Source organism: Oryctolagus cuniculus, chromosome 12, assembly GCF_964237555.1.
Source record: "Oryctolagus cuniculus chromosome 12, mOryCun1.1, whole genome shotgun sequence".
NCBI classification, from domain to species: domain Eukaryota; kingdom Metazoa; phylum Chordata; class Mammalia; order Lagomorpha; family Leporidae; genus Oryctolagus; species Oryctolagus cuniculus.
In genome coordinates, this window is record NC_091443.1 from 104,878,918 (window position 1) to 104,905,177 (window position 26,260).

Genomic DNA, 26,260 nt, shown 5'->3' on the forward strand with positions numbered 1-26,260 from the left:
TCCTCTGGCCCCGCCCCCTCAATCCCCGTCACGCCCTCCTCTGGCCCCGCCCCCGCCGCGAATTCCTCCTCTGAGCCCACCGCCTCGGCGAGCTCCGCCCTCACGTGGTTCCGCCCCATCCGTGAGCGTCCTCTCCGCTGGCCCCGCCCCCTACTTGAGCCCATCTCCTCCAATCCCCGTCACGCCCGCCCCCTCTGGCCCCGCCCCTGTTCTGGCCCCGCCCCTCGCCCGTCCACCTGCGGGGAACCAGCCCCGTCTGTGGGCGCATGGCCCCCGCTCTCTACCCGAGCAGGCGCCAGCCCGGCATTTAGAGCCCTGCCCCGGGACTCCCGCCGGGTCTGGCCCCCGGCAGCCGAGCAGGGCGGCGGTCGGCGCCCTGGGTTTAGGAAAGCATGCGTACGGTTGTGAGTGGCGGGGACAGGTGTGCCTGCCGGGGAGGTGACAGAGAACGGGTCCTCCCTCGCGGGTGCTGCTCACCTGCTCGTGTCGCGTGGCCGCCTTGACCAGACCTGGAGCGGCTGACCTCGGCGTGCTGTAGATGAAGCTGGGGCGGGGGCGGCGCTGTGCGCGGGAACGGAGTGCCTAGGGTGCGTGCTGGGGGGGGCTGCAGGGGGAGGGGGGAGGGAGGAGGAGGAGAGTAGGAGGGGGAGGAGGAGGGGAGGGGGAGAGGAGGCGGAAGAGGAGGAGGGGGAGGGAGAGGAGGAGGAGGGGGAGGGAGAGGAGAGGGAAGAGGAGGAGTAGGGAGAAGAGGGGGAGGAGGGGGGAAGAGGAGGAGGGGGAAGAGGAGGGGGAGGAGGAAGGGGAGGAGGAGGGAGAGGAGGGGAAAGAGGAGGAGGGGGAGGGAGAGGAGGAGGGGGAGGAGGAGGGAGAGGAGGGGAAAGAGGGGGAGGGAGAGGAGGGGAAAGAGGGGGAGGGAGAGGAGGGAAAAGAGGAGGAGGGGAGGAGGAGGGAGAGGAGGAGGGGGAAGAGGAGGAGGAGGGAGAGGAGGAGGGGGAAGAGGAGGAGTAGGGAGAGGAGGAGGAGGGGGAAGAGGAGGAGTAGGGAGAGGAGGGGGAGGAGAAGGGGGAGGGGGAGGAAGGGGAGGAGGGGAAAGGGAGGGGGAGGAAGGGGAGAAGGAGAAAGAGGGGGAGGAGGAGGAAGAGAGGGAGGAAGAGGAGGAGGGGGAGGGTGCCCCCCCCACCCGCCAGCATGGTGTTTGTTTCTTCCCACCAAAAGCCATCCCGCCAGGAAGTGGGCCGCTCCCGAATTTCTGGCTTTTGTTTTTCCTCATGAAGACAGCGATGGCTGAAAAGGTGAAGAGAAAACGGGTTTGCAGTAGGCATGCAGCCTTCTGAGCTCGCTAACAAAATCGTCTTTCACAGCGACTTGAAAACCGTACCGGGTGAAGGGGGCTCGGTGGCGGTCCGTGTACACCCCAGCACTTTCAAACACTTGCAGTTAATTTGCCTTGGCAATTCCTATCACATCAGAATCGGAAGTTAAGGAATTAATGAACATACGAGCAGAGCTTTCTAAAAAAAATTAAAAACAAATTTAAGCCAAAATTCTAGAAATTAGTCTTTTCAAACTTTCTTTAAATCAATTATCGTTATTTATCTATTTTATTCAAAAGGCAGACATGAGACCCACCAGGAGGGCTCCCACTCACTGGTCCACTCCCCACTTGCCCACAACGGCTGGGGCTGGGCCTGGCTGAAGCCAGGAGCCAGGAACTCCACACATCTCCATGTGGGTGCAGGGCCCCAAACACCTGACGTGAGCCATCACCCACTGCTCCCAGGATACACATCAGTCAGCAGCATCCCGTATCACAGTGCTGGCCAAATCCTGACTGCTCTGCTTCTGATCCAGCTTCCTGCTAATGTGCCTGGGAAGGCAGCATAGGATGCTTTAGGTCCTGGGGCCCCTGCCCGCACGTAGGAGACCCTGTGGGGTTCCTGGATCCTGGCCTTGGCATGGACCAGCCTTGGCTGTTGCATCTGGGGAGTGAGCCAGCAGATGGCAGACCTTTGTCTCTTTCACTCCGTCTCTCTGTCACTCTGCCTTTCAAGTAAATTAAACAAAATCTAAAAAGAGGTGCAGATGGGACCAGTGTTGTGGTGTAGCAGGTAAAGCCAAGACCTGTGACACCAGCATTCCATATAGGTACTGATTTGTGTCCTGGCTGCTCCACTTCCTATCCAGCTCCCTGCTCATAGCCTGGGAACACAGTGGAAATGGCCCAAGTCCTTGGGCCCCTGCACCCACATGGGAGACCTGGAAGAAGCTCCTGGCTCCTGGCTTCAGCCTGGCCCAGCACTGGCCATGGAAACCATCTGGGCAGTGCGCCAGCGGACAGAAGATCTCTCTGTAGCTCTTTCAAAATAAACACTTTTTTTGAAGTGGCAGAATCATGCTAGGATTTGAAAAGGCTAACCATTTCCCTTCGTAAGCATTTTAATTGAATAATAATGACAAAGACAAATGACTTTAAATAAAGTCCAAAAGTCCTGCACCTGTCACCCTAATAATTATCCTCACTCTTCAAAGCCCGTGTTTGTCAACAGCTGGTCCCAAGCCCAGGCAGGACCTGTGTGCCTTCCTCTGTCATGCCGTCTAGCTCAGCACTCAATACCTTGCAATTCAAACAACAAATGAAGACTGACTGGTGTAAAAAAGGAGGGGGAAGGGACGGAGGGAGGACTAGGGAGAGGAAGGAGGGTAAGGCAGGCCACCTTAGGGTGGATTCCAGGTGTTGTCTGCTCACTGCACTTGCCAGCTTTCCATTACTGTGATGAAATACATGAGACAAGAGACTTACGAAGGAAAGTGTGTTTCTGCTCATGGTTTGTAGGCTCCCAGCCTGAGACTGGGTGGCCCTATTGTTGGCTGGGCCCATGTGGGACGCTGGTGTTGTAGGCGGCAGCTTAACCCACTGTGCCAGGATGCTGGCCTCGGACACCATATATTGAAGAGAATCTTCTTCCCACATGTGTCCTTAACACCTTTGTCAAAAATCAGTTGACTAGGGGCCAGCTTTGTGGCATAGTGGGTTAAGCAGCGGCCTGTGATTCCAGTATCCCACATAGGTGCAGGTTCAATTCCCAGCTGCTCCACTCCCCCCCGCTAATGTGCCTAGGAAAGCAGTAGAAGATGGCCCGAGTACTTGGGCCCCTGTACCCATGTGGTAGACCCAGACAGAGTTCCTGGCTCTTGGCTCCTGGCTCTTGACCATGTTGGGGGTAAACCTGCAGATAGAAGACCCATCTCTGTCACTTTGCCTTTCAAGTAAATAAAGTAACTACAAATGTCTGGATTTACTTCTGGGCTTTCTACTCTCGTTCCATTGGTCAATAAGTGTGTTTCTGTGCCAGTGCCATGCTGTTTTGATAAAAACAGCTTTGTTCTTTTTCCTCAAGACTACTTTGGTTGGGCTTGGTGCTATGGCAGAACATGTTAAGTTACTACCTGCAGCGCTGCACCCCATATGGACGCCGACTGGATTCCTTCCTGGATGCTCCACTTCCGATCCAGCTCCCTGCTAGTGCACCTGGGAAAGCAGCGGAGGGTGGCCCAAGTCTTTGGGGCCCCTGCACCTACATAGGAGACCTGGAAAAAGCTCCTGGCATCTGGCTTCAGCCTGGCCCATTCCCAGTCATTGCGGCCATTTGGGGAGTGAACCAGCAGACGGAAGCTCTCTCTCTCTCCTCTCTCTCTCTCTAACTCTGCCTTTCAAATAAAAAAAATTTTTTTAAAGATTGCTTTGGCTATTTGATATCTCTCATGGTTCCACAAAAATTTTAGGATCATTTTTTCCTATTTTTTAAAAGGAATGCATTGGTGGGAGTTTCTTAGAACCGTATCTATGAACTATAATGAATCTCTTAAAATTAACTTAAAATTTAAAAAATAAAAACCTCAAAAAATTAGACATCATAGAATGGTCTAGCAAAAAAACCCACAAACATCACTCTGTAACCCACAAGTATGTACAATTATTGTTAATCAGAAACAAGTTTTAATGTTTTTTAAAGTATAATATTTGAAGCAGTTTTTTTAAAGGATGGTATTGGAATTTTCATACAGATCGCAGAGACTGGAGGTCTCTCTGGGTACTGTGGACATTTCAGCAACACCAGTTCTTCCACTTCATGACCATGGGCTGTCTTCCCATCTATTTCTATGTTCTTCTGTTGCTTTCAGCAGTGTTCCACAGTTGTCACTGTTTAGAGCATTTACCTCCTTGGTTAAACTTATTCCCAAGTTTCTGTTTGTTCTAAATTCTAAATGAGGTTGTTTTGCTGATTTCTGAAAGACCCCGGTGCTTCACCTAGAAACAGCTCATTTTTTTACCATCTCTACTGTGTTGCCATCGAGATGGATTCACACACAGCACGTAGCTGTTTCAGACTGGCCTCTCTCACTTAACCACATGCATTTAACGTCCCCACCTGCTTCCCTGCACTGAGCGTTTGTTGCCGCCACTGCCGAATGCTGCTTCCTTGTATAGATGTACCAGCTGGTGGACTGCTGTTTTGGGTACTTAAGAACACAGCTGCTACAAACTGCTGTGCAGGTTTCGGTGTGGACAGTTTTTTGTTTTTTGGTTTTTTTTTTTTTTTTTTTTTTTTTTTTTTTGACAGGCAGAGTGGACAGTGAGAGAGAGAGAGACAGAGAGAAAGGTCTTCCCTTGCTGTTGGTTCACCCTCCAATGGCTGCTGCGGCCGGCACACCACGCTGATCCGAAGCCAGGTGCTTCTCCTGGTCTCCCATGGGGTGCAGGGCCCAAGCACCTGGGCCATCCTCCACTGCACTCCCTGGCCACAGCAGAGAGCTGGCCTGGAAGAGGGGCAACCGGGACAGAATCCGGCACCCCAACCGGGACTAGAACCCAGTGTGCCGGCGCCGCAAGGCGGAGGATTAGCCTAGTGAGCCGTGGCGCCGGCTGACACAGTTCTTTAAGATCCTATTTGGGCAACTATCTAGCTGGGCCGTGTAGTAATGCCTTGGAAGAAACTGAAGTAGGCTTCCCAGGCAGCAGTACCACGCTGCGTTCTGCTGAGCCTGCATCACGCTGCGTTCTGCTGAGCCTGCATCACACGTCGACGGCGCCAGGCGGCCTCAGTATGACTGGACTTTAGCCATCTAAGAGGTGTGTCCTGATGTCTTGTTGCTTTGATTCCCCAGACATGTTCTTGAGCATCTTCCATATGGTTCTTTACCATCCTTACATCTCCTTTGATAAGGTGCCTGTTCAGATATTTTGCCCATTTTTAAATCGGGTGTTTATTTTATAGAATTTTAGGCATTCTTTTTTGTTTTGTATAAAAGCCCTTTACCAGATACATGTTCTGCTAATATTTTCTCCTATTCTATAGCTTGTCTTTTCCTTAACAGTGGCTCTTGCAAAGAAGTTAGTCATTTTAATGAAATCCAACTTGTGAAGGTTTTTAGAAAGGCAACAATAGGGACGTGGGGGGAATCTTCCATCATCTGGTTCATTTCACAAATAGCCACAACAGCCAGGGCTGGGCCAGGCTAAAGCCAGGAGCCAGGAACTCCACCTGGGTCTTCCTCCCTGGTGTCAGGGGCTTAAGTCGCAAGTACTTGGGCCCTCTTCTGCTGCTTTCCTAGGTGCATTAGCAGGAGTCTGGATCAGAAATGAAGCAGCTGGGACTTGAACCGGCACTCTGATATGCAATGTGGTGCTCCAAGTGGCTGCTTAACTCTCTGTGCCACAACACTTGCCCCCAACATAGAAATATTTTTTCTTTCACAAATTTTGCTTTTGGTGTTTTACCTAAAAAAGCATTGCCAAACCAAGATCACATTAAATATCACCTGCATTCTTTGAGTTTCAAATTGTTGTGCCTTGATACATTTTGAGTTAATTTCTGCAAAGTTTCACTTAACTCTAATTTCACTGTTTTACATGGGAACATGTAGTTGATCCTTCAAAATTGGTTGAAAAAAAATTTTGAATGAAAAGGACTACATTTCCCTAATTGTCCTTTCTCCTTTGTTTTTGTTGCTGTATTTCTGTATTGTCTGTTCCGTTATCAATTTTTGTGCAAGACTATTCTTTTCTACTCTTAAGATTTATTTTTTATTTATTTGCAAGACAGTTACAGAGAGAGGTAGTGACAGAGAGGTCTTCCACCTGCTGGTTCACTCCCCGGATGGCCTCAGTGGCTGGAGCTGAGCTGATCCGAAGCCAGGAGCCAGGAGCCAGGAGCTTCTTTCAGGTCTCCCACACAGGTGCAGGGGCCCAAGGACTTGGGCCATCTTCCACTGCTTTCCCAGGCCATAGCAGAGAGCTGGATTGGAAGTGGAGCAGCCGAGACTCAAACTGGTGGGATGCTGGTGCTTCAGGCCAGGGCATTAACCCACTGCGGCCACAGCGCCAGCCCCTTCTTACTATTAATTCTGTAAGTTGAGTGGTATCTACAAATCCTGCAAGTCTTCTGATTTTCTTCAACATTATGTTGACTAGTCTGGATATTTGGCCTCTCCATATACACCTTAGAGTCACCTTATCAATGTGCATGAAGTAACTCACTGGGATTTTAATTCAAACTACTTTTAATTTATAGATCAAGTTGGGAAGAAATGACAGTATTGTCTTTCTCTCAGTGAACATGGGCTATCCACTTATTTATGTATCTTTTTCATTAGTTTTGTAGTCTTCCTCATAAAGATCTTGGGAATATTAGATTTATATCTATTTCTGGGCCTTATGTATTAATGCAAATGGTATGTTTTTAGTTTCAAATTCACAGTTCCCATTCCTGGTATATAGGGAAGCAATTGCTTTTATATATTAATTTTTGGTGTATTGTATTAACCTTCTATGCTGCAAACTTACAATAATGCTTAGTTACATGATTTTTTTAAAGTTGACATTTCCTACAGATAGCGTGTCATCTACAAACAGTTCTGTTTTAGTTGGTTCGTTCCTCTCTGGGAGAGTTTTGGTACATTCCATCCTTCAAGGAATTGGTCCATTATCAAAGCTCTGGGCATAGAAGTGTTCACAAAATTCCTTTATCATCTCCTATGCATGTGGGATCCGCAGTAATGGCCCCTTTCATTTCCGAGACCGCGTTTTAACATTACAGATATGTCATGGCCCTGTGGGACTCCCAGAGGCTGCCCCCGACCGGGTTTCCAGATGCCGCTCAGCTCTCTTGTTGGCCAAGTGCTACCCATCTCCTGTCTCCACTGTCCTGGCCTTCTATTCCACTGGCCCTCGGAATTAATCTTGTTGCTTCTGTGTTAATAGGACAAGAGAGAAATGTCAAGGCTATGTTTGAAAAGATGTAACAGGTCTGCTGGGGACAAATGACATCCTTGGTGTGATCTTCCTGTGCATGGACGTGTCTATTTACGAGGAGTCTTTTCATTACTTCTTAATAACGCTTCCGAACTCCTTCTTGAGATCTTCAATGCACACCGTCTACTTCCTGGGCGACTGGCACGCTGGACCCACGGTTCTGGCTTTCTAGTTCACTGGTGTGAGGAAACGCAGCAGACCTCTGAAAATACAACTCTTTTCTCCAGTCACTTCCAGCCGTGTTCAGGTTTTCCATGAGAACAATCATTTAATGTGCAAACCTGAGCTTTTCCCTTTCTTCTTAAGACTTGCTCTTGTCTTGCTTGACTGGCTCCGACTGCCACACAGGCCTTAGCCTAAGCAGTGACAGCGGCTGGCCACCCGTTGTTTCCGGGTTTGAAAGGAAGCCAGTTTCTTCCTTTGGCAGATGCTTGGATTTTGATTTGTTTGGTTGATTGGTTTTATATAGAAACCATCAGCTTTTAAGGAAATCCTTTTCTAGCCCTAATTTATCAAGGATATTTTTGAAGTCATGAATGGATGTTAAATTCTATTAAACTTGCTTGCTCATTATAGCCTGCCAATGCCACCATTTAAATTTACAGATTCTAATATTGAACCACCCTTAAATACTCAGGTAGGACACACAAGCAAACAGTTTCCAACCCAGAATTCTAGACCGGAAGTGCTGCCTATGTACGCCTCACGTTTCAGAAAGGCTGGTGCCAACAGTCTGGAAACCACAGGGCAAAACGGTCCACACGCCCAGCTGCCCACTCCTCCAGTCACCCTCTTCCAGTCTCCCTAATCCAGGTCGCCAAAGGAGCCCCTCCCTGCCGCTGTCAGTCAACGTGACCGGGCAGAACGGCCTCACAGACGAGGGCCAGGAAAGTGGCGAGGAGACTCTTGGCTGTGGGGAAATGCTGAGGCCTCGGGTTCACAGGGAGTAGGATGACGACGGCGTGTCAGCGGAAGACGAGTCAGGAGACTCCAGACAGACAACGGCCACACGCTTGCAAAAATTAGGAAGCGGAAAACTAAAAGGCCGAAAGACAAATTAACTGCTAGAATAAATATGAGAAAAGAATAATACAAGGGAGCATTCTGGTTTTCCTTTTTATTTAATCAAAGACTGTGGATAAACATAAATACAGCACAATTACTTCAGATCATTCTTCATATTGTATACACACAGACCGGTGAGCGTAATCTGAAAGAAATCTGCAGCCAGCAATGAAATGCACACAGCTTTTTCTTCCCTCGCTCAAAAAAAATTTTTTTAAACACACAAACTAAGAATCTCATCATACATACTCGTCTCCTGTGACAAATGATTCAGACATAAATAGTGGGTGCAAAGAAACTATCAGCTAACACATGTATAACCTTTGTTAATGAGAGAACAGAAGCAGCCATAATGATCAAGATACATTCAGTTACTGATAACTAGCCGTGCCCTAGAGGGCATCATCGAAAGGGAAATCGTGCTGCAGAGAAAAGCTATATATACATACACAACGAGGAAATAAACTGCAAGAGGAACGCATGCGTGTTTAATACTGGAAAAATCACAGCCCTCCAAAATTTCTCCACGTTTGTTATAAAAGCCCTCTGCACTCAACTAAAATTAAAATGATCTTAAAAGGATAATACTTGTAAAGTTTAAGTCTTTTCAGCCACAGAAACTGCAATGGAAATAAATGTTCAGAGTCATTTTCAAAACAAAAACAAAAATCTATTCTTCTGATGACATGCATGATTCAAAGGTCTATGCAAGATACATTGCTCTACCTTCCCAGTGACTAGGAAAAAAAACCTCAAGTCAATTTTTAGTTTGCAGATGGTCAAAGGATTTTGTATTCCAGCAGGAGTTCAAATCTTCTGGATCTTTTCACCAACAACGACTGGATTTTCTTTTCTGATTTTCTCAGCAGCATCAGCTTTGTAATTGTAAGAGCAATTGTGTACATCTGAGTAACGGTGTACACCACAGTAAACATTTCCACACCGGCATTCAAACCCTGAAAAGGGATGACACACAGACGTGAGTCGGGCGAAGGGCGAGCGCGTCCGTTCTGCGGCATAACTAGCGCTGAGCAGTGCCCCGTGTTCAGGGCACCCAGGCACAGACTCACTCCCAATGCACAACAGCACAAGCACATTCTCAAAGCTCACCAGCTGCCAGCTTCAATTCTTACTCCTTTCTGCAAACACACGTTTTACCATGAGTCCCAACCACTTCTCTGAGCTCAGTCTTTACCTGTGCAATGGCCAGAATCACTTCCCATCAAAAACAGGGGTTGCTAACTTGAACACGTGGAACATTTTTCAAACCCAAACGCTGCAAAGTAAACGCAGCCCACTGCTGGAAAGCATCTTCAACACTGGACTGAGAGGAGCAGAGCCTCGGCGACTGTGCTGACGGAGTCCCACACTGCTTCTCCCGCACTGCACCCGGCTGAGACAGCGCGTGCATCTAGAGACAGGCTGTGTCAGCATGAATCTACCTGCTAATGTGGGCACGTTACAGAGCCTTTCCAAGACTCACTTTCTGCTTCTGTAACTCTGGAGTCACAGATTAAATAAGGAATGCATTAAGTCCAAACACGGTGTAAACACACAATGCATGCTACTTGATTTTAAGGAAATGCCCGAAGAGTTGAAGCCAAAACAGATGTAACAGTTAAAGAACATCTTTACAGAAAAACTGGTGCTGGGGGCGGGCGCTGGGCCTAGCAGTCAAGACACCAGTTAGGGTGCCCGTGTCCCACAGCAGGTGCAGGGCTCCCACTGATGTCCACCCTGGGAGGCAATGGGTCCCTGCCACTACTGAGGTCCTGGCTCCTAGTGGTCACTGCAGGCACTGGGGAGTGAACCACAGGTGGGAGGTTCCCTGTTCCTCATTCCTAAAATAAATACAAATTGAAAAATAAATAAAGAAAGAAAAACCAAACTGGACCTGCTGCCCCAATCAGGATTTTACTGTGCTGTGAAACTGTTGGAAACGGAGCTTAGGGATCAGCATTTTAAACCCTGATGCTTGAGCTTTACCTCCTTTACCTTGTTTTTTTTAACTTCTAAAACTTCATAATGGAAGAAAAACGCAGCAGTGGCCCTCGACTCGAATGCCACAAAGGACAGGGCAAAAACTACCCACCCTTGCACTCGCAAAGTCTGAGAGTTCTATTTGGCATTAAATATGTGCACTCTGCGATGTCTTTATTCATGTTTATATTCTTACCATGCACACCTGACAAGGTATGGGTCAGCATCCTGAGTTTCAGACTCTAATGTAATGTCTTTTCTTCTTTATCACCAACCCCTTCAGTCAGAGAGAAGGACCCTGAAGCACAGCTGTGCTCCGCATCTGACCCACTCTGCTCTGTCCACCTGCCAGCCTGCAGCAGACACCGGGCGCATGAACTCCCAGCACTGCAGGTATAGCACTTGCCGCCCCTCACCGCCGTCTGACTCTGGGCCTCAGCTCCATCCCACACCCCTTGGTCCCCAAGGGAGCTCCGTGCTTTCCTTTCTCTGCGCTTCTGCCCCAGCCGCCATCCTGCTGGAACGGGACCAGCTCCATCGGTGACAAGTCCTCAGCATCAGTCAACGCCCAGCCGAGACACGGGCCTCCACCAGGCTCGCTGCACGCACCACATCCATGTTCCTTGCTAAGCAGTTTCAAACACTGTCTGCTCCCTCTCTGCTTACCACCACCACCGAACCGCTGGGCTAGGGCAGCCAGCACAGCACAACAACTACTCGGTGTGGCAGCACTGGGCTGCACGGGCGGGACACGGAGCTCAGCCCACCATGCTACAGATGGCACAGCACTGGGAAGGCAGGTACCCTGGCACCGGGCACACAGACCTCGCTGGTTCTGACACTGTCAAACTCAGTTCCCTTCACTTCACGGGAGACAGCTCACTAGAACTGTTTTTATGTGAGAGGATCCGAAGCTGCAGTGCCCACCACGGTAATTCTGGGAACAGACACAATGCTGACTCAAGTCAGTAACAGCGTGCCGCGCGTGCTCGGGAACATCAGCCTAGCCTGAAGCCACGGATCAGCCCTTACCAGTCAGCCCCAGCTTCTTCCTGCACATGAAACAGCGGTTCTTCTTTTGTTTTGGTTTCTCAGCAGACTTGCTCTGCTCTTCAGACGGTAGCTGTGCCGTATCTGATACCGAAGCTGACAAAACAGGAGGGGGCAAGTTTAATTATTCAAACAAGGATCTGATGCTGGGATGGCTGTCCCCACTCCCACCGGATCCATTCCTCAGTTGTTTGAGCACGAGACACGTCTACATTAAACAGCAAAGCCGTGTGCAGAACACATCCCCGCTCAGTTCAAAATATGCATCTGGCACACAGACAACAATCGGGAGCAGACAGAGCTGACCTGTAGGCCGCGACGCTTGAGGCTCACCAAGACGGCCCTCCTCCAGCTCACCTAGAGTACCTGACCCCATCCCAGACGTTCCTCCTCCAGCTCACCCTAGAGTACCTGACCTCATCCCAGACGGCCCTCCTCCAGCTCACCTAGAGTACCTGACCACATCCCAGACGTTCCTCCTCCAGCTCACCTAGAGTACCTGACCTCATCCCAGACGCTCCTCCTCCAGCTCACCCTAGAGTACCTCACCTCATCCCAGACGCTCCTCCTCCAGCTCACCTAGAGTACCTGACCTCATCCCAGACGGCCCTCCTCCAGCTCACCTAGAGTACCTGACCACATCCCAGACGCTCCTCCTCCAGCTCACCTAGAGTACCTGACCCCATCCCAGACGGCCCTCCTCCAGCTCACCTAGAGTACCTGACCTCATCCCAGATGGCCCTCCTCCAGCTCACCTAGAGTACCTGACCCCATCCCAGACGGCCCTCCTCCAGCTCACCCTAGAGTACCTGACCCCATCCCAGACGGTCCTCCTTCAGCTCACCCTAGAGTACCTGACCCCATCCCAGACGGCCCTCCTACAGCTCACCCTAGAGTACCTGACCTCATCCCAGACGGCCCTCCTCCAGCTCACCTAGAGTACCTGACCTCATCCCAGACGGCCCTCCTCCAGCTCACCTAGAGTATCTGACCCCATCCCAGACGGCCCTCCTCCAGCTCACCTAGAGTACCTGACCTCATCCCAGACGGCCCTCCTCCAGCTCACCTAGAGTACCTGACCTCATCCCAGACGTTCCTCCTCCAGCTCACCTAGAGTACCTGACCTCATCCCAGACGCTCCTCCTCCAGCTCACCCTAGAGTACCTGACCCCATCCCAGACAGTCCTCCTCCAGCTCACCTAGAGTACCTGACCCCATCCCAGACGGCCCTCCTCCAGCTCACCTAGAGTACCTGACCCCATCCCAGACGGCCCTCCTACAGCTCACCCTAGAGTACCTGACCCCATCCCAGACAGTCCTCCTCCAGCTCACCCTAGAGTACCTGACCCCATCCCAGATGGCCCTCCTCCAGCTCACCTAGAGTACCTGACCCCATCCCAGACGGCCCTCCTCCAGCTCACCTAGAGTACCTGACCCCATCCCAGACGGCCCTCCTCCAGCTCACCTAGAGTACCTGACCTCATCCCAGACGCTCCTCCTCCAGCTCACCCTAGAGTACCTGACCTCATCCCAGACGCTCCTCCTCCAGCTCACCTAGAGTACCTGACCTCATCCCAGACGGCCCTCCTCCAGCTCACCTAGAGTACCTGACCTCATCCCAGACGGCCCTCCTCCAGCTCACCTAGAGTACCTGACCCCATCCCAGACGCTCCTCCTCCAGCTCACCCTAGAGTACCTGACCTCATCCCAGACGCTCCTCCTCCAGCTCACCTAGAGTACCTGACCACATCCCAGACGCTCCTCCTCCAGCTCACCTAGAGTACCTGACCCCATCCCAGACGGCCCTCCTCCAGCTCACCTAGAGTACCTGACCTCATCCCAGATGGCCCTCCTCCAGCTCACCTAGAGTACCTGACCTCATCCCAGACGCTCCTCCTCCAGCTCACCTAGAGTACCTGACCTCATCCCAGACGCTCCTCCTCCAGCTCACCCTAGAGTACCTCACCTCATCCCAGACGCTCCTCCTCCAGCTCACCTAGAGTACCTGACCTCATCCCAGACGGCCCTCCTTCAGCTCACCTAGAGTACCTGACCTCATCCCAGACCATCCTCCTCCAGCTCACCCTAGAGTACCTCACCTCATCCCAGACGCTCCTCCTCCAGCTCACCTAGAGTACCTGACCTCATCCCAGACGGCCCTCCTTCAGCTCACCTAGAGTACCTGACCTCATCCCAGACGGCCCTCCTCCAGCTCACCCTAGAGTACCTGACCCCATCCCAGACGGCCCTCCTACAGCTCACCTAGAGTACCTGACCTCATCCCAGACGGCCCTCCTCCAGCTCACCCTAGAGTACCTGACCCCATCCCAGACGGCCCTCCTCCAGCTCACCTAGAGTACCTGACCTCATCCCAGACGGCCCTCCTCCAGCTCACCCTAGAGTACCTGACCCCATCCCAGACGGCCCTCCTCCAGCTCACCCTAGAGTACCAGTCCAGCAGGCAGCACCCCAGGAGAACCATGTCCTGCGGTGTCCTGCGGGAGGGTGAACAGAATGGCTGCATGCAGGCCCCTGAGGTTTCTCAGGGCACAGAGGGGAAAAACAAGTGTTCTTTGGCACACTAAGTTTGTCTAAAGCTCTCAAGAGTATCTCACATTGAAAACAAACCATGTAAAATGTTAGGAATAAGATACACTGATGCACAGATATTTTAAAATATTAGCGTTAAGATAATAAGTAGATGCACTTATGTCCTGAAACCAAGGCCAGAGTCAGGTCAGATTACTGCCGTGTGCCCTGCTCCTGTCACTCACCACGCTGCTCAGCTCAGCGTCTAGACACACGACCTTGTGGACGTGACCCGGGCTCTGCAGCAGGGAGTGCCCAGCCTGGCTACAGCTCTCACCTCTCTGGTTTCATCACCACAGGTCCATCCCCTGTGTTACGGGAATTGCCGCGCACCTTTGCTCACATCTCCCAAACTACCACACGCCTCTCCCTCATCCTCAATGCACCCAGGCCGTCTTCTCTTCTTAGGGTCCAGATCAATCGCCCTTCCTGGCTCAGTTCTCTGCTGTTTTTCACTACAATCAGCTTTCACAGCCTCCCCAAATGTTGGGTCTGTTGCAAGAGCCCCTCTTCAGTCTACCTTCCCATCCAGCATCCGATCACCATCTGCCGTGGGCGGAAAGCTAGGCATGTTCCTTCACTGGGACCCATCTTGGAAGCCCAGGATGTCCTTCGCCCTCTTCTCTAGCCCCCCACCCCCCCAATACTCTGTGCCTCAGCCTCTAAGTGCAGGCACTAGTGCCGCCCTGGGCACGCCAAACACTCACCCCTGGGCATCGGCACAGTCTTTCCCTGGCTAACACTGATCTGTGTTTCCTACTGAGCTGTCTCATCACCTCCAACCCCTCTGCCCCGCCCCATCAGCTGAGGTTGGAAACCCTCCTCTGTGTGCTCACGCTGTCAGGACTGTCGTTCTCCGAGGGCAGGAACCTGTCCTATTTCTCTCCATCCCCAGTGGCTTCTACCACTCCACAGCTGCTGGAGGATCACCGAGCTGCTGACCCACCGGATTCACGTGCCCGTGCAGGAGGTAAGGCGGCATCTTTTCCCCGTGCGAATCTGCAGCACCTATTACAGCAAATGCACACACCAGACCTCCAATGCCGGCTGCAGTGGACTCTAAGCTAGGTGTGCTCACACACTGCCTCCTGCTGGCAGCAAAACAGGACAAAATGCAGGATGCCACATGCTAACAGGCAAATATGCACTACTGAAGACTACTCCACCTAGACACGTGGACACAGTTCCTGTGATACAAACACTTGATTTTTGAAACAGAACACGGACACACAAAACCTCTGATTTCCAATAAACAGACATCCCTACCACGTCAGCATCATGAGGGCAAGGCTGAATGTCTACTGTTTTATCCCAGCCCCTGGAGCAGCTCCACACGGGGCTTAGATACATGTACAGAGCTCAAAACAACTCATCTCGCAGTCAGGAACAACCCAGCTCTGTGTACTGTCCCCAACACCTAGAACTGACATGCAAGCTACCTTGCGTGCGTGCGCACACACACACACACACACACACACACAGAACTGGCTTAACTAATGCGATGCAAACTCTGAATGGTACTTGGAGAAAGTGAAAATGTCTCTGTGTGCTACCCATACGAACACTGTCCAGACCTCGCCAGCAGGTGCGTCAGGGTTAACTCCATGCCTGGCTGAGGCAAGCGCTTTCTTTCTAACTGAGGCAAACACTCAATCTTAAAAACTAAGGATCAGCGGGCGATCTAAAAGCTTCTAAGCTAGGGCTCAAGTGTGGGACCAGTAAGGGTCAGTTACGAGCCCAAGAGATAAAGGTGACCTCGGCTTACCTGAAACCAGTGGCTGAGAGCCTGAATTTAAACAGCCACCAAATTAAGTCACAGCAAGCTGATATGGTAATCTGTACATGTCTATGAATTCCAGAAATTAGCCTGTTTCTCAGCTTATCTGTTAGATTTATGAATAGAGAATGCCTTATCAAATTCTGGTTATGTAAAATTCAGTCCTTAAAAGGGCTACACAGTGACCCACTGGCCAAAAGACCATGACCTGGTTGAACCTAAAGCCACAAGGACAGCCCCCGAGAACCAGGTGGTGGCTGCACTCGGAGGTGACAGCTGGAGGCAGGCTGTCGGCCTGTTACCCACCATGAAGAGGCGTCCCTGGGCCCGTGTGAGGGCACGAAGACTGTGGGGTAAACTGCTCGGCACTCGCTAACGTAGCTGTAACTGGAAACTGGCAACAGACAGAGTCTCCTGGCCACTATCGCTGCTTCAGAAAAGCACTGTGCAGGGACAGTCCACACCCACATGGAGGGCCACAGTCAGGGGGAACAAGGCCTCCCGCTCTGGGTCTTGGAGAGGAAAAGCAGAAAGTGCTCATGTAACAACAGGTACAGAAAACTGCCTAGCACCACCTCTGTCTGGGGCATATTCATACATGGTGAGAACTAACAGGGAACAGAAGACGGCATTAGCAGGCAACTCCCGAACATGACCTTAGTGTCCAACTGGTCCCGGTGGTGGATGCAATATCCTTGTAACACAATACGCTACACAAGGGGGCCTTCAGAAAGTTTGAATGAAATGTGTGTTATGTGAAAATGACGTGCAGATCTCCAAGTGACTTAACTGCGTTTCCCGTGAACTTCTGGAGGTACCCGGTACCCACGTGTATCCTTCCTCGCAGTCTCATCCAAGGAGCCTCAGCGCCTGCACGCTGTTCTCTTTCTGCTCACCTGCCCCTGAGCACGGACAGCACGTCTGAGTTGCACACACTGACACGGAAGGAACGGGGCACGCTCACGGTGGCCCACTGAGACAAAGGGCCTGCCCTCTCCCTCCACGTACCAAAAGAGGGTGTGGACTCAATCAAATAAAATGAGAAGAACTTAAAATATTTTAAAAAGATAGGCTTGCCTTAGTAGCAGCAACCCAAAGACATGATAGGCATTAATTTTATATTTTCCAGCAATCGTGTTGAAAAGCGAAAGTGGGTAATACCAGCACTTCAAAACTGTACTGAATGCAGGGAGTATTAGATATTTTCCACGTGGAGGAGCACGAGGTCTTCAAAGCCCAGCATGTGTGCCGCACCTGCAGGATACCCAGCGGCTGAGTAGCACCCACACTCTGCTTCTGGACTAGCTACGCTTCAAGCGCTCAAGGCCTGCGGTGCCCATGCTGGACAGGGAGCAGCTCTGCACGTGAGACTGGTTCCTGCTCCCAGCCACCTGGGCCAGAGAAGCCTTTTACATTCATCTCCCTAACACGCGACGTGGTGTCGCTTTAGAAAGCAAAGGGACTCTGGCAGCGATTCCCACTGTCTGGCTCCACATGGACCCTGGCTACAAGGTCCCCTGGCCTGCATGGCCCTTCCAGGAGCCGGTCTGCCCACTGACTCCCAGCTTCCATGTTTCCCTGCCTGTGTGCCTCTGCTTCTGCCATTTCCCCAGAGCAAAAGCTACCTTCGCAGTCTTTTTCGGGGTGCTGGGGTGGGGACGAGACAAGAGACAACACTGCCACATGTTCACTTAACCACCTAAACACATTTTCGACTGCTGACGCTGATGATAATGATGAAGTGTCTAATTAGGATATTCACAAGGCCGTGAACCTGCCAGAACTAGTCCACTCATCAACACGTCCTAGTCCACTCTACAGCAAAACCTCGTACGTTGGCAATCACTCCCTACTGCCCTGGCACCTACGCATCGTTCTGCAGGTACCATTCTGCCTGTTCCAAACACACCACAAAACTGGAGTCACACACACGTGGCCTTCTGCACCCGGCTCCTTCTACTTACCCACCACTTGGGCTAATGTTGTGGTGGGACGGGTTAAGCCGCTGCCTGCCACTTCGGCATCCCTTCTCCGAGTGCCGGTTTGATTCCTGGCTGTTCTACTCCCAATCTAACCCCCTGCTATGAAGCCTGGGAAAGCACCTGTCACTCTGCCGACCAAATAAATAAAGTTCATCCACACTGTGCCACGGATCAGAATTTCCTTCCTTCTTGTGGTTTTAGGGTAACCTAGTGTGGATGCCTAGTGTTGTTTCCGTTTTTTGGTTATAACGAATGATGCTGCTATGAACCCTCATTGCAAATCTCTGTGTACAGATGCTTCCCTACCCTTGGAGCGAGCGTGAAACTGCTGGGTCACGTGGGATACTGTTCTGCATCATCTGCACCACTTTATTTCCCCACCAGAAACGCATGAGGCACCAACGTCTCCACGGCCTTGACAAGACTTCACTGATTAGTCGCCCTCGTGCTGTGAAGTGGCATCTCTTAGAGCTTTGATCTACACTTCCCTAACGATAATGATGCGGAGTGTTGTTAACATGCCTATTGACAACTTGTGTTAGCCTCTTCGGAGCAATGTCTATTCAAATCCGATGCCTACTTTTATTTCGGTTGCTTTTTTATTGTTGCACTATAATTATTTCCTTCTATATTTTACCAGGTATGATTTATAGTTTCTCTCATTCTGTGAACTGTTTTCCATTCTCTTGACAGTGCTGGTTGGACTAATATTTTAAGCTTGATGTACTTCAATTCATCTCGGTTTTCCTTTGGTTGCTAGTGCTGTAGGTGTCATATCCAAGCAACTACTGCCTAATCCAATACCACAAGTTCAACCTGTTTTCTTTGAAAAGCTTTATAATTTTAGCTCTTACATTTATTTATTTACGTCTATGCTGTATTTTGATAGATTGCTTCTGCATACAGTATGAGCCAGGGTTCAATTCATTCTTTTTTTTTTTTTTCCAATTCATTCTTTTGAATGTGGATATGAGGTTGTCCCAGTATCATCTGTTGAAAATACTACTCTTTTCCCATAGAATGCTCCTGGCGCCTCTGGAGAAAACCAAGTGCCCATAAACTTGGAAGAATATTTCTGGGCTCCCACTTGTGCCCACTGTCTGACTGTCCTCACACTAGTGCCACGGGCCTGATGAAGTCAACTATGAAACTAGAAGAGTTGGCCCTCCAACTCTGTTGCTCTATTTCAAGATGGCTTTGGCTACTTTCATCACTCTTCAAAATCAGAGGTTTTTAACCTGCACAGTTTCCCTCCACCAGTCTAAAGGGAGGGTCCCCTTGATGGTCCTGAACCACCGACTTCCCAAGTCCATGCACTGTGGAGTCGGGAGCCCTCTGGGCTGGGAGGAGCCTGAGAATGCTGGTCGCCCTGTCCCCCAGGGCAGCAGTCCCCTCTCCATGGTCCCTGACAGTAACTCAGCTCCCCGGGGATGCTCTCTCCGCCTCTTCAATGCATCCGTGACTCCGAGGTCCTCTGGCTTCACACAGAGGACATCGGGTGCAGTTTACCAAGCTCACTGCACTTCTTTCGTCTCAGTAACTTTAACAGCCTACAAAACAGACATGGTGCTCATTTGCCTTTAAATACGAAGGCTCACAGAAGCTAACTGGGGGTGTCAAGCTATGAAAACAGAACCTCTCCATCCAAATTCCACATTCCCTTCAGTGTGGTCCAGGGAGTGGGGACTGAGAGGGTGGCCGAGGTTAATTGCACTGCTGGCCATTCAAGGACAATGAGTTATAGAAACATGATGAACGTGATTTTTTTTTTTTAAAGCCAGCTTTTGTGAACTGGAAACCTGACTTAATATTCTTTAAGGGGCACTGTGTATGTGAAATACTGCTATTATGGTTATTTTATTTAAAAAAGCACAGTTACACAAGAAACATGTTACAGTTTGCCAAATTCTCAAACAGGAGAAAATTCTTTGGAACTATGGGACCAAAATGGAAGCAGCACACCCACCTGGTGGCAGCACAGCCTCATTATACGCAGGATACCTGCAGAGAAAAAGCTGTTCTGAAAACGCTAATAAAAACTGTTAGCAAACCCTGGTCAGGCACAGCTGCCGCTCAGGCCCCGCTTCCACCTGGGACTGGATTCCTCGCTAAATAAATTCCCCTTGAGGCAGGCACACGGAGTGACAAGGAAGAAAGCAGGTGCCTGGGTGGCTTGCCAGACCAGCTCCCCTCCCTGGGAAACAGAAACTAAACAGGAACACCCCCCTCCACACCCCAGGCCGACCCGCACAACCACCGGGTGGAAAAAACACCGGGCTAGAGTCAGACACCCGGGTTCCAGGGCCAGAGCAAACACCACGACCAAGCCGGAGAGACCTTTTTATCTCTTTCCACTCAGCTATGAAATAGATGGAAAAATTCTCTGAATCCATCCCTATCCAATAAGGGAACTGTAAGTGCATGTGTGTGTGTGTGAAAATTAATCTCTTAAACTCGGGTGAAAGGTCCACCTGATTTGTCAAAGACGCTGCTATCTGAATTATGGATGCTAAGTTTTTAAAAGGTACTTAGAAGTTGATACTGGTTCAACCCAAAGGCATTCAATTTATGTGTGCAAAAAGAAGTCTATGATTCCTGAAGCCCACCGCGATTTCTCCTGACACGGCGTCGTGGCCATTTTTGAGTTCACGCACTCAGCCTAGGTGGGGGAACCTGTACTGCTGTCCACAAACCACGAAGGCTGTAAAGTGCTCCCCATCCTTCAGCCTCTGCAAACAACGTACAGTCTCGGACACAAGGCTGTCACCCACGCATTCGAATGCCTGCAATTTCCCAGCGACCCCGCAATGAGCTCTCTGCGTTTGAGGTTCTATCACTCCCAGCTGCCACTCCCCAAAACTCTGTCCACTCGTTCCCTTCTGCAGCCCGTCTACAGCAACCACACCCTTGCCACCATCTCACTGAAAACTCAGACTCCTTACGTGGCTCCCATTTCCAGTGGGTACCTGAATCTATTCCTGCTCTTAGAAATAGCCCCCATCGCTTCTCTTCCACAGAACTTCCTTTTTAACTAAAACATAAAATTGTTCACTTATAATATTTACGGAATTCATAATAATATGCAAGGTGGACTAGAATATTTATACTGCACACATATATTCTCTTGCAAATTCTATGTTCAACTTATGTCATGCATAACATCTGGGAATGAAATCAAAGCAAGGGGACTTAGCCACTAAAATTTAAAATTTAATGGCCAGAAACCAACAGGAACACCCCCTCCACACCCCAGGCCAACCCACACAACCGCTGGGTGGAAAAAACACCAGGCTAGCTGTTGCTGCTGTGTGAACAAGAGGGCAATGGGAAGTTTGGCGGGGCACGTCTTCTCTCTACGTCCCACCCTGGGCACAGCAACACCCTGCGCAGACCTGGGCTTCCCACCCCAGCCAACCTTTCTCATCCAACACGTCACTTCCACTGGTGGGAACAAATAACCAATTCAGCATTAATGAACAGCCTTCTAACGTGGCCTCTGCACTAGGTCTCTCAGTAAGAAAGCCTTCTCAGACTGCCCATGCACACGGCCAAGCCTTCTCAGACCACTCTGATCCACAGAATGGGGATCTGAAGAGCACAGGCAAACCGTGAGGCTGTGCCAAACACAAGGTGCTGACTGCACTCGGAGATCTCAGTCACAACCCAGGAGAAACAGATTCCCCGTAAGCCAGCAGCCTTGTTTTGCTTGGAGAGGAAATGGTGTTAATAAATAATAAATAGAACAGTGCAACCCCCATGTTCATTGAACCATATTTTTCAAACTAAATCAATTTTGAAGTTTCTATTTATGCTGATAATGTAATTATACCTAAATTGGACGTGGTTTCCCACATTTCATAAATACCTGAAGATACAAAGCCTTCGGTTCACAAAGGAAGGAAGGAGCTAGCGTCTGGCCTACGACCACACACGAATGACACAGTATCTTCTTGTTCATATACACACCTTGCAGATCTTCTGTTTCAGGTACTGCTTTGTCCACAGATGTACTGTCCACTTGGGAAGATGCTACAGATTCTGATAAAAGTGACTGACTTGATACAGGGCTAGAAAAACAAAAGTGTTTCCATTTTAAAAAATGGTCTCTGCTGATGATTATTAACTGAAGTGATATAATAAGAGGTCAACTTATCTACATAGATCATTAACACTTTTTAAAAATAACTAGCATAGAGCTTTGAAACTGGAGACTAATTTGGACCAGAAGTTTATTGCTTTGGGAACAAAGTAACAGTGTGTGTCCTTTCAAGTACCACATGAATTCACCACATGAAGCAGCTGACATGGACGTGGGGAGGGAACCCTAACGCGAAGCTGCAGAAGACAGGCCGGCATCGCAGAACTGCACATCTCCTACCGCGAATCAGAAAAAGGAACCACAGTGCAGGACACACACACACATTATACACACACACACAGTATATACATTATATACATTGTATACATTGTAGATTATATTATATTATATATATACATACATATATATATATATATATATATAAAAAATGTGTGTTCCTAACAGGAGACCAAAAATGAAACAAATATTTCTGCATGCAGGTTTCTAAATGAAGTATCCTCAGAATTAGAAAGAAAAATATATCAGCGTGGTGGTGTAGCAGGTAAAGCCCCCGCCTGAAATGCCAGCATCCCACATGGGTGCCAGTTCAAGACCTGGTTGTTCTACTTCCTGTCCATCTCCCTGCTAATGTGCCTGGAAACGTAACAGAAGATGGCCCAGGTGCTTGGGCCCCTGCACCCACGTGGGAGATCTGGAAGAAGCTCCTGGCTCCTGGCTTTGGCCTGGCCCTGCTCTGGCTAGTGTGTTGGAGGAGTGAACTAGCAGATGGAAAAGTCTCTCTCTCTTTGTAACTCTTTCAAATTAATAAATAAATATACTTAAAAAAGAGAAAAATATACTACAAACAAACATGTACTACACATCACGGTATTAGACAAAGATGATCTGTGGTGCGACTGTGTTTTCAATACTAGGTACTCACGCGTCCAGGCTGAGACTGGACGTTCAGAACTAACGAGCTCCAGAGGGACTCCAGGGAAGGGGCAGGGCGGATTATGAGAACAAAGGCCAAGATGTCTGAGGAGGGAATCCCCGTCTTCACAGACGCCCTCCCCTGCCCAGTGGGAAAGCAATGAAAACCTGAGCCCAGTGCGCAGCCTCAGACGGACCCCACTTCAGACCACTGAGCGCTCGGCGGCCTCACACGGCTTCCCTCAGTGAGGCTCATCCAAGCCAGCATCCGCTCCTTGGTTTTCCTTAGCAGCTGCGAGACGCCCTCACCTTGGCTGCAGAGATGAGGACGAAGAGTCTGACGCCGACTGCGCTTCGGGGCCACCGCCATCTGCGCACTGGGCTGGGAGCGACTCCGACAGGCGACTGGCAGGAGCTGCTGGGACAGGACCACACCCACATCAGTGACCCTGCGCTTGGGAAGTCCAAGGCCCCACCTTCAAAGCTACCACCGATTCTCCACTAAGTCTAGTAGGCGGAGACTGTGTTTGGCGGTACAATATGTGGATTCATTATTTTCAGCTAAAATTTTTTCAATAGTTTGCCAATAAAAATGCTATATTATTTTAGGTGTTTTTCATTTTTACCAGAAAAGCATAATTTTAACCAAAAAGGAACTCACATGTAAGTTGTATATATTAGTAAACTATAGTGCTACTTCTCAGGTTGAGTATCACTCCAACCCACACCCTTTAATGCAAGAACGTGTGCATAAATCAGACATTTAAAATAAAAGATGGCTTAGCAGTCAGGCAGGCATGGATTCAGGCTCCGCACAACGCATAACTTTCCCTGTACTTCATAAGCAGAAATGAAGAGGATGGTGTGATTTAAAAACAACTTGGGGCTGGCACTGTGTTGTAGCAGGTTAAGCCATGGCTTGCAAAGGGCATGGGTGCCGGTTGGTGTCCTGGATGCTCCACTTCAGATCCAGCTCCCTGCTAATGTGTCTGTGTAAGCAGAGAAAGATGGCCTGGTATTGGGCCCCTGCACCCATGTGGGAGACCCCAAGGAAGCTCCTGGCTCCTGGCTTCTTGCTTCAGGCCAGGCCAGCTCTGGCCACTGCAGGCATCCGGGGAGTAAACCAGTGGATGGATGACCTCTGTCTCCCTAGCTCTGCCTTTCAGATATATCTTTTTTAAAAAAGCAATTTATATTCATTTGATATTAGCCTTATAATTTTTTGAGAAGTTCCAATTAAATAGTCTAGTTTGCAGCTTGAACAAGAAACAGTAAGAAAGACCCCATATGAGGGGCCGGCGCCGTGGCTCACTTGGTTGATCCTCCGCCTGCAGCTCCGGCATCCCATATGGGCGCCGGGTTCTAGTCCCGGTTGCTCCTCTTCCACTCCGGCTCTCTGCTGTGGCCCAGGAGGGCAGTGGAGGATGGCCCAAGTGCTTGGGCCCTGCACCCACATGGGAGACCAGGAACCTGGCTGCGGAGCGGCGTAGTTCCAGCCATAGCGGTCATTTGGGGGGGGGGGGGTGAACCAACAGAAGGAAGACCTTTCTCTTTCTCTGTCTCTCTCACTGTCTAACTCTATCTGTCAAACAAAAAAATCAATCAATCTTTTAAAAAAAGAAAGACTCCATATGAAATTACAAATTAATTCAACAGCCTGGACTTTGATTAACCACAAAAAATCTGAACATTTAGGCACTGACTTCCATGAGAGTCATTCTGCATCAGTACTTGCAACACTTTGCTTTTACGTGACTCTTTTTATACAACCACAGAAATAAAATACCACAGGTCCACAACAGGGGTGGGCACTGGTGCAGTGTAAGACACTGCGTGGCACAACAGCACCCAGCCTACAGCGCCTGAGTTCTACTCCCAGGTCTGCTTGGCGTCCTGCTAATGCCCTCCCTGCAAGGCAGCAAGTGGTGTGTGGGCGTTCGGGGAGTGAGACGGCAGATGGGAAACTTTTCTCTCTGCTTCTCAAACGAATAAAATGGATAAACAATCCAGGGGAAAGAAGAAAAAGCTACCCCAGTAAATTGAGGCTGACTCTTCCTTATTCTGACTAATCCACTACACCTCCCCCTCCCTCAGGCCAGTCCTGGTCATACCCAGTCCTCTCTGGACTACATGCATGCATTCTCTCTTCCTCTACCTTGGCTGCAGAAGGCGCCCCAGACAAGAAACCCACGTCCCCCAGAAGCCCACACTTCCCTAACTTTCCAAGAGAGCTGTAAGGTTTCCTCGGGGCATGCCTCTGTTTCCATAAAGCAGCAGACCTGCGCAGCACAGCAAGTCGACGGAATGGACTCACTTTTGTCCAACGAGCTAGGACCTAGGACTCCCTCACTCCCGACTCCCCCCCACTCATTGGCACGGCACCAGTGAGGAGTGGGATCGCTTTGAACGTGGGAAAGTGAGTACGAGGATGTGCAGAGAAAGGTGCTACTGTGTACACTGGGCCCGAGTGCACTTCAATTCTCAACACTGCTGTGTCTCAGCAGAACCACTTACCAGGCGGGCTTATTCTACCGTTACTACTGTTCTGTCTTTGAAGATGCTCTTTATAGCATACTGAACACATGCCATTTGTACGAGGGTTTCCATAAAATCCGCAGCCCGTGGAACAAAGCATAGGCACTTGGCTGTGATTTGTTTCTTGAGCCATGTTCCTCTGTTGCACACCTGAAATTTACAAAGAATTAGCAAAGAAGTCAGACACAAGCCTAAATCATACATTATTCAAATCTGCCTTAGAAAACAAAAGAAAAAACCTACATATACTCACCACCACCCTCGAACCACCCTCTACAGCAGCCCCAAAACCTAGGGCTAAAGAATGGAAAAACAATGAACAAAAGGACACACACATCTTAGGCTTTCATCCCCAGCCTACTCCATACCACCAGGTTGGCCCTGGGCTCAGACAGTAAAGACAAGTCCTGCAGAAGCTGTGTGTTTCGAAGCCTCCACACCGCCAGAATGCCCAGGAAAGCCCTTTCCAGACTAGTTCGATGCAGAGAAACACACACGGTAGTTCTGCTGTATGTCACACTATTTAATGCCTAAGCATTTACACTTTGGCTTAATATTAAAACTTGTATGATTGACTCTATTCAGAAAGTACTTGCCAAGACCAATCCAGGGAAAACACAGAGGGCTGGGGAGGATGTTGGGGAAGTGAGAGCCTGCTGCAGTCTCTGGAAGTGATGTGGCAACCCCCTCAGGAGCCTTGTGAAAGGGGAGTGCCACTCGAGCAGCAGCCCTGCTCCCTGACAGGTCTCCTCAGCGAGCAGAACCAGAGATGAGGTGAGCGGTCACAGGCAAGGGTGTGCTCAGGGCAGCTCACAACGCTGATAAACTCCAAGTAACCTAAATGCCCAACGCTAGGAGAACTGAATTTCTTGAGGAGTTCTGTACACACTAACGACACCACCACAGGTCACTGAGAACATTCCAGAGTACTTAGGGAGGACGTGCTGCCAGCCAGGGCT

At 49.9% G+C, this 26,260-nt stretch overlaps 2 protein-coding genes and 1 long non-coding RNA gene across 25 annotated transcripts in view; 1 reads left to right on the forward strand and 2 right to left on the reverse strand.

Annotated features, from left to right (window-relative positions):
* FAH (fumarylacetoacetate hydrolase) overlaps window positions 1-1,452 on the reverse strand; it is a 28,764-nt gene extending 27,312 nt beyond the window's left edge. The window contains exons 1-3 of the mRNA XM_051834227.2: window positions 1,379-1,452; window positions 1,210-1,284; window positions 478-561 (exon numbers count right to left, since the gene is read on the reverse strand). The gene's annotated coding sequence lies outside the window, so the exon portion shown is untranslated. The remainder of the gene's footprint in view (window positions 1-477; window positions 562-1,209; window positions 1,285-1,378) is intronic.
* On the forward strand, window positions 217-3,739 carry LOC138844752 (uncharacterized). Its single transcript, XR_011381072.1, has 2 exons — window positions 217-587; window positions 3,399-3,739. It is a non-coding gene; the product is annotated as an uncharacterized lncRNA (long non-coding RNA).
* A 4,675-nt stretch (window positions 3,740-8,414) lies between these two features.
* The window catches only part of ZFAND6 (zinc finger AN1-type containing 6), a 79,700-nt gene continuing 61,854 nt past the window's right edge, over window positions 8,415-26,260 (reverse strand). For 12 of the 23 annotated variants that reach the window (XM_070054590.1, XM_070054592.1, XM_070054598.1 and 9 more), the window contains 5 exons: window positions 25,281-25,451; window positions 23,076-23,181; window positions 21,722-21,822; window positions 11,390-11,503; window positions 8,415-9,333 (listed from right to left, as the gene is read on the reverse strand). In XM_070054590.1, coding sequence (XP_069910691.1) covers window positions 9,185-9,333; window positions 11,390-11,503; window positions 21,722-21,822; window positions 23,076-23,181; window positions 25,281-25,434 — 624 coding nt within the window. In that variant the 5' untranslated portion in view covers window positions 25,435-25,451 and the 3' untranslated portion in view covers window positions 8,415-9,184. Of the gene's footprint in view, window positions 9,334-11,389; window positions 11,504-21,721; window positions 21,823-23,075; window positions 23,185-25,280; window positions 25,452-26,260 lie in introns of all 23 variants that reach the window. The other 11 variants (XM_070054579.1, XM_070054581.1, XM_070054586.1 and 8 more) reach the window with 1 other exon arrangement.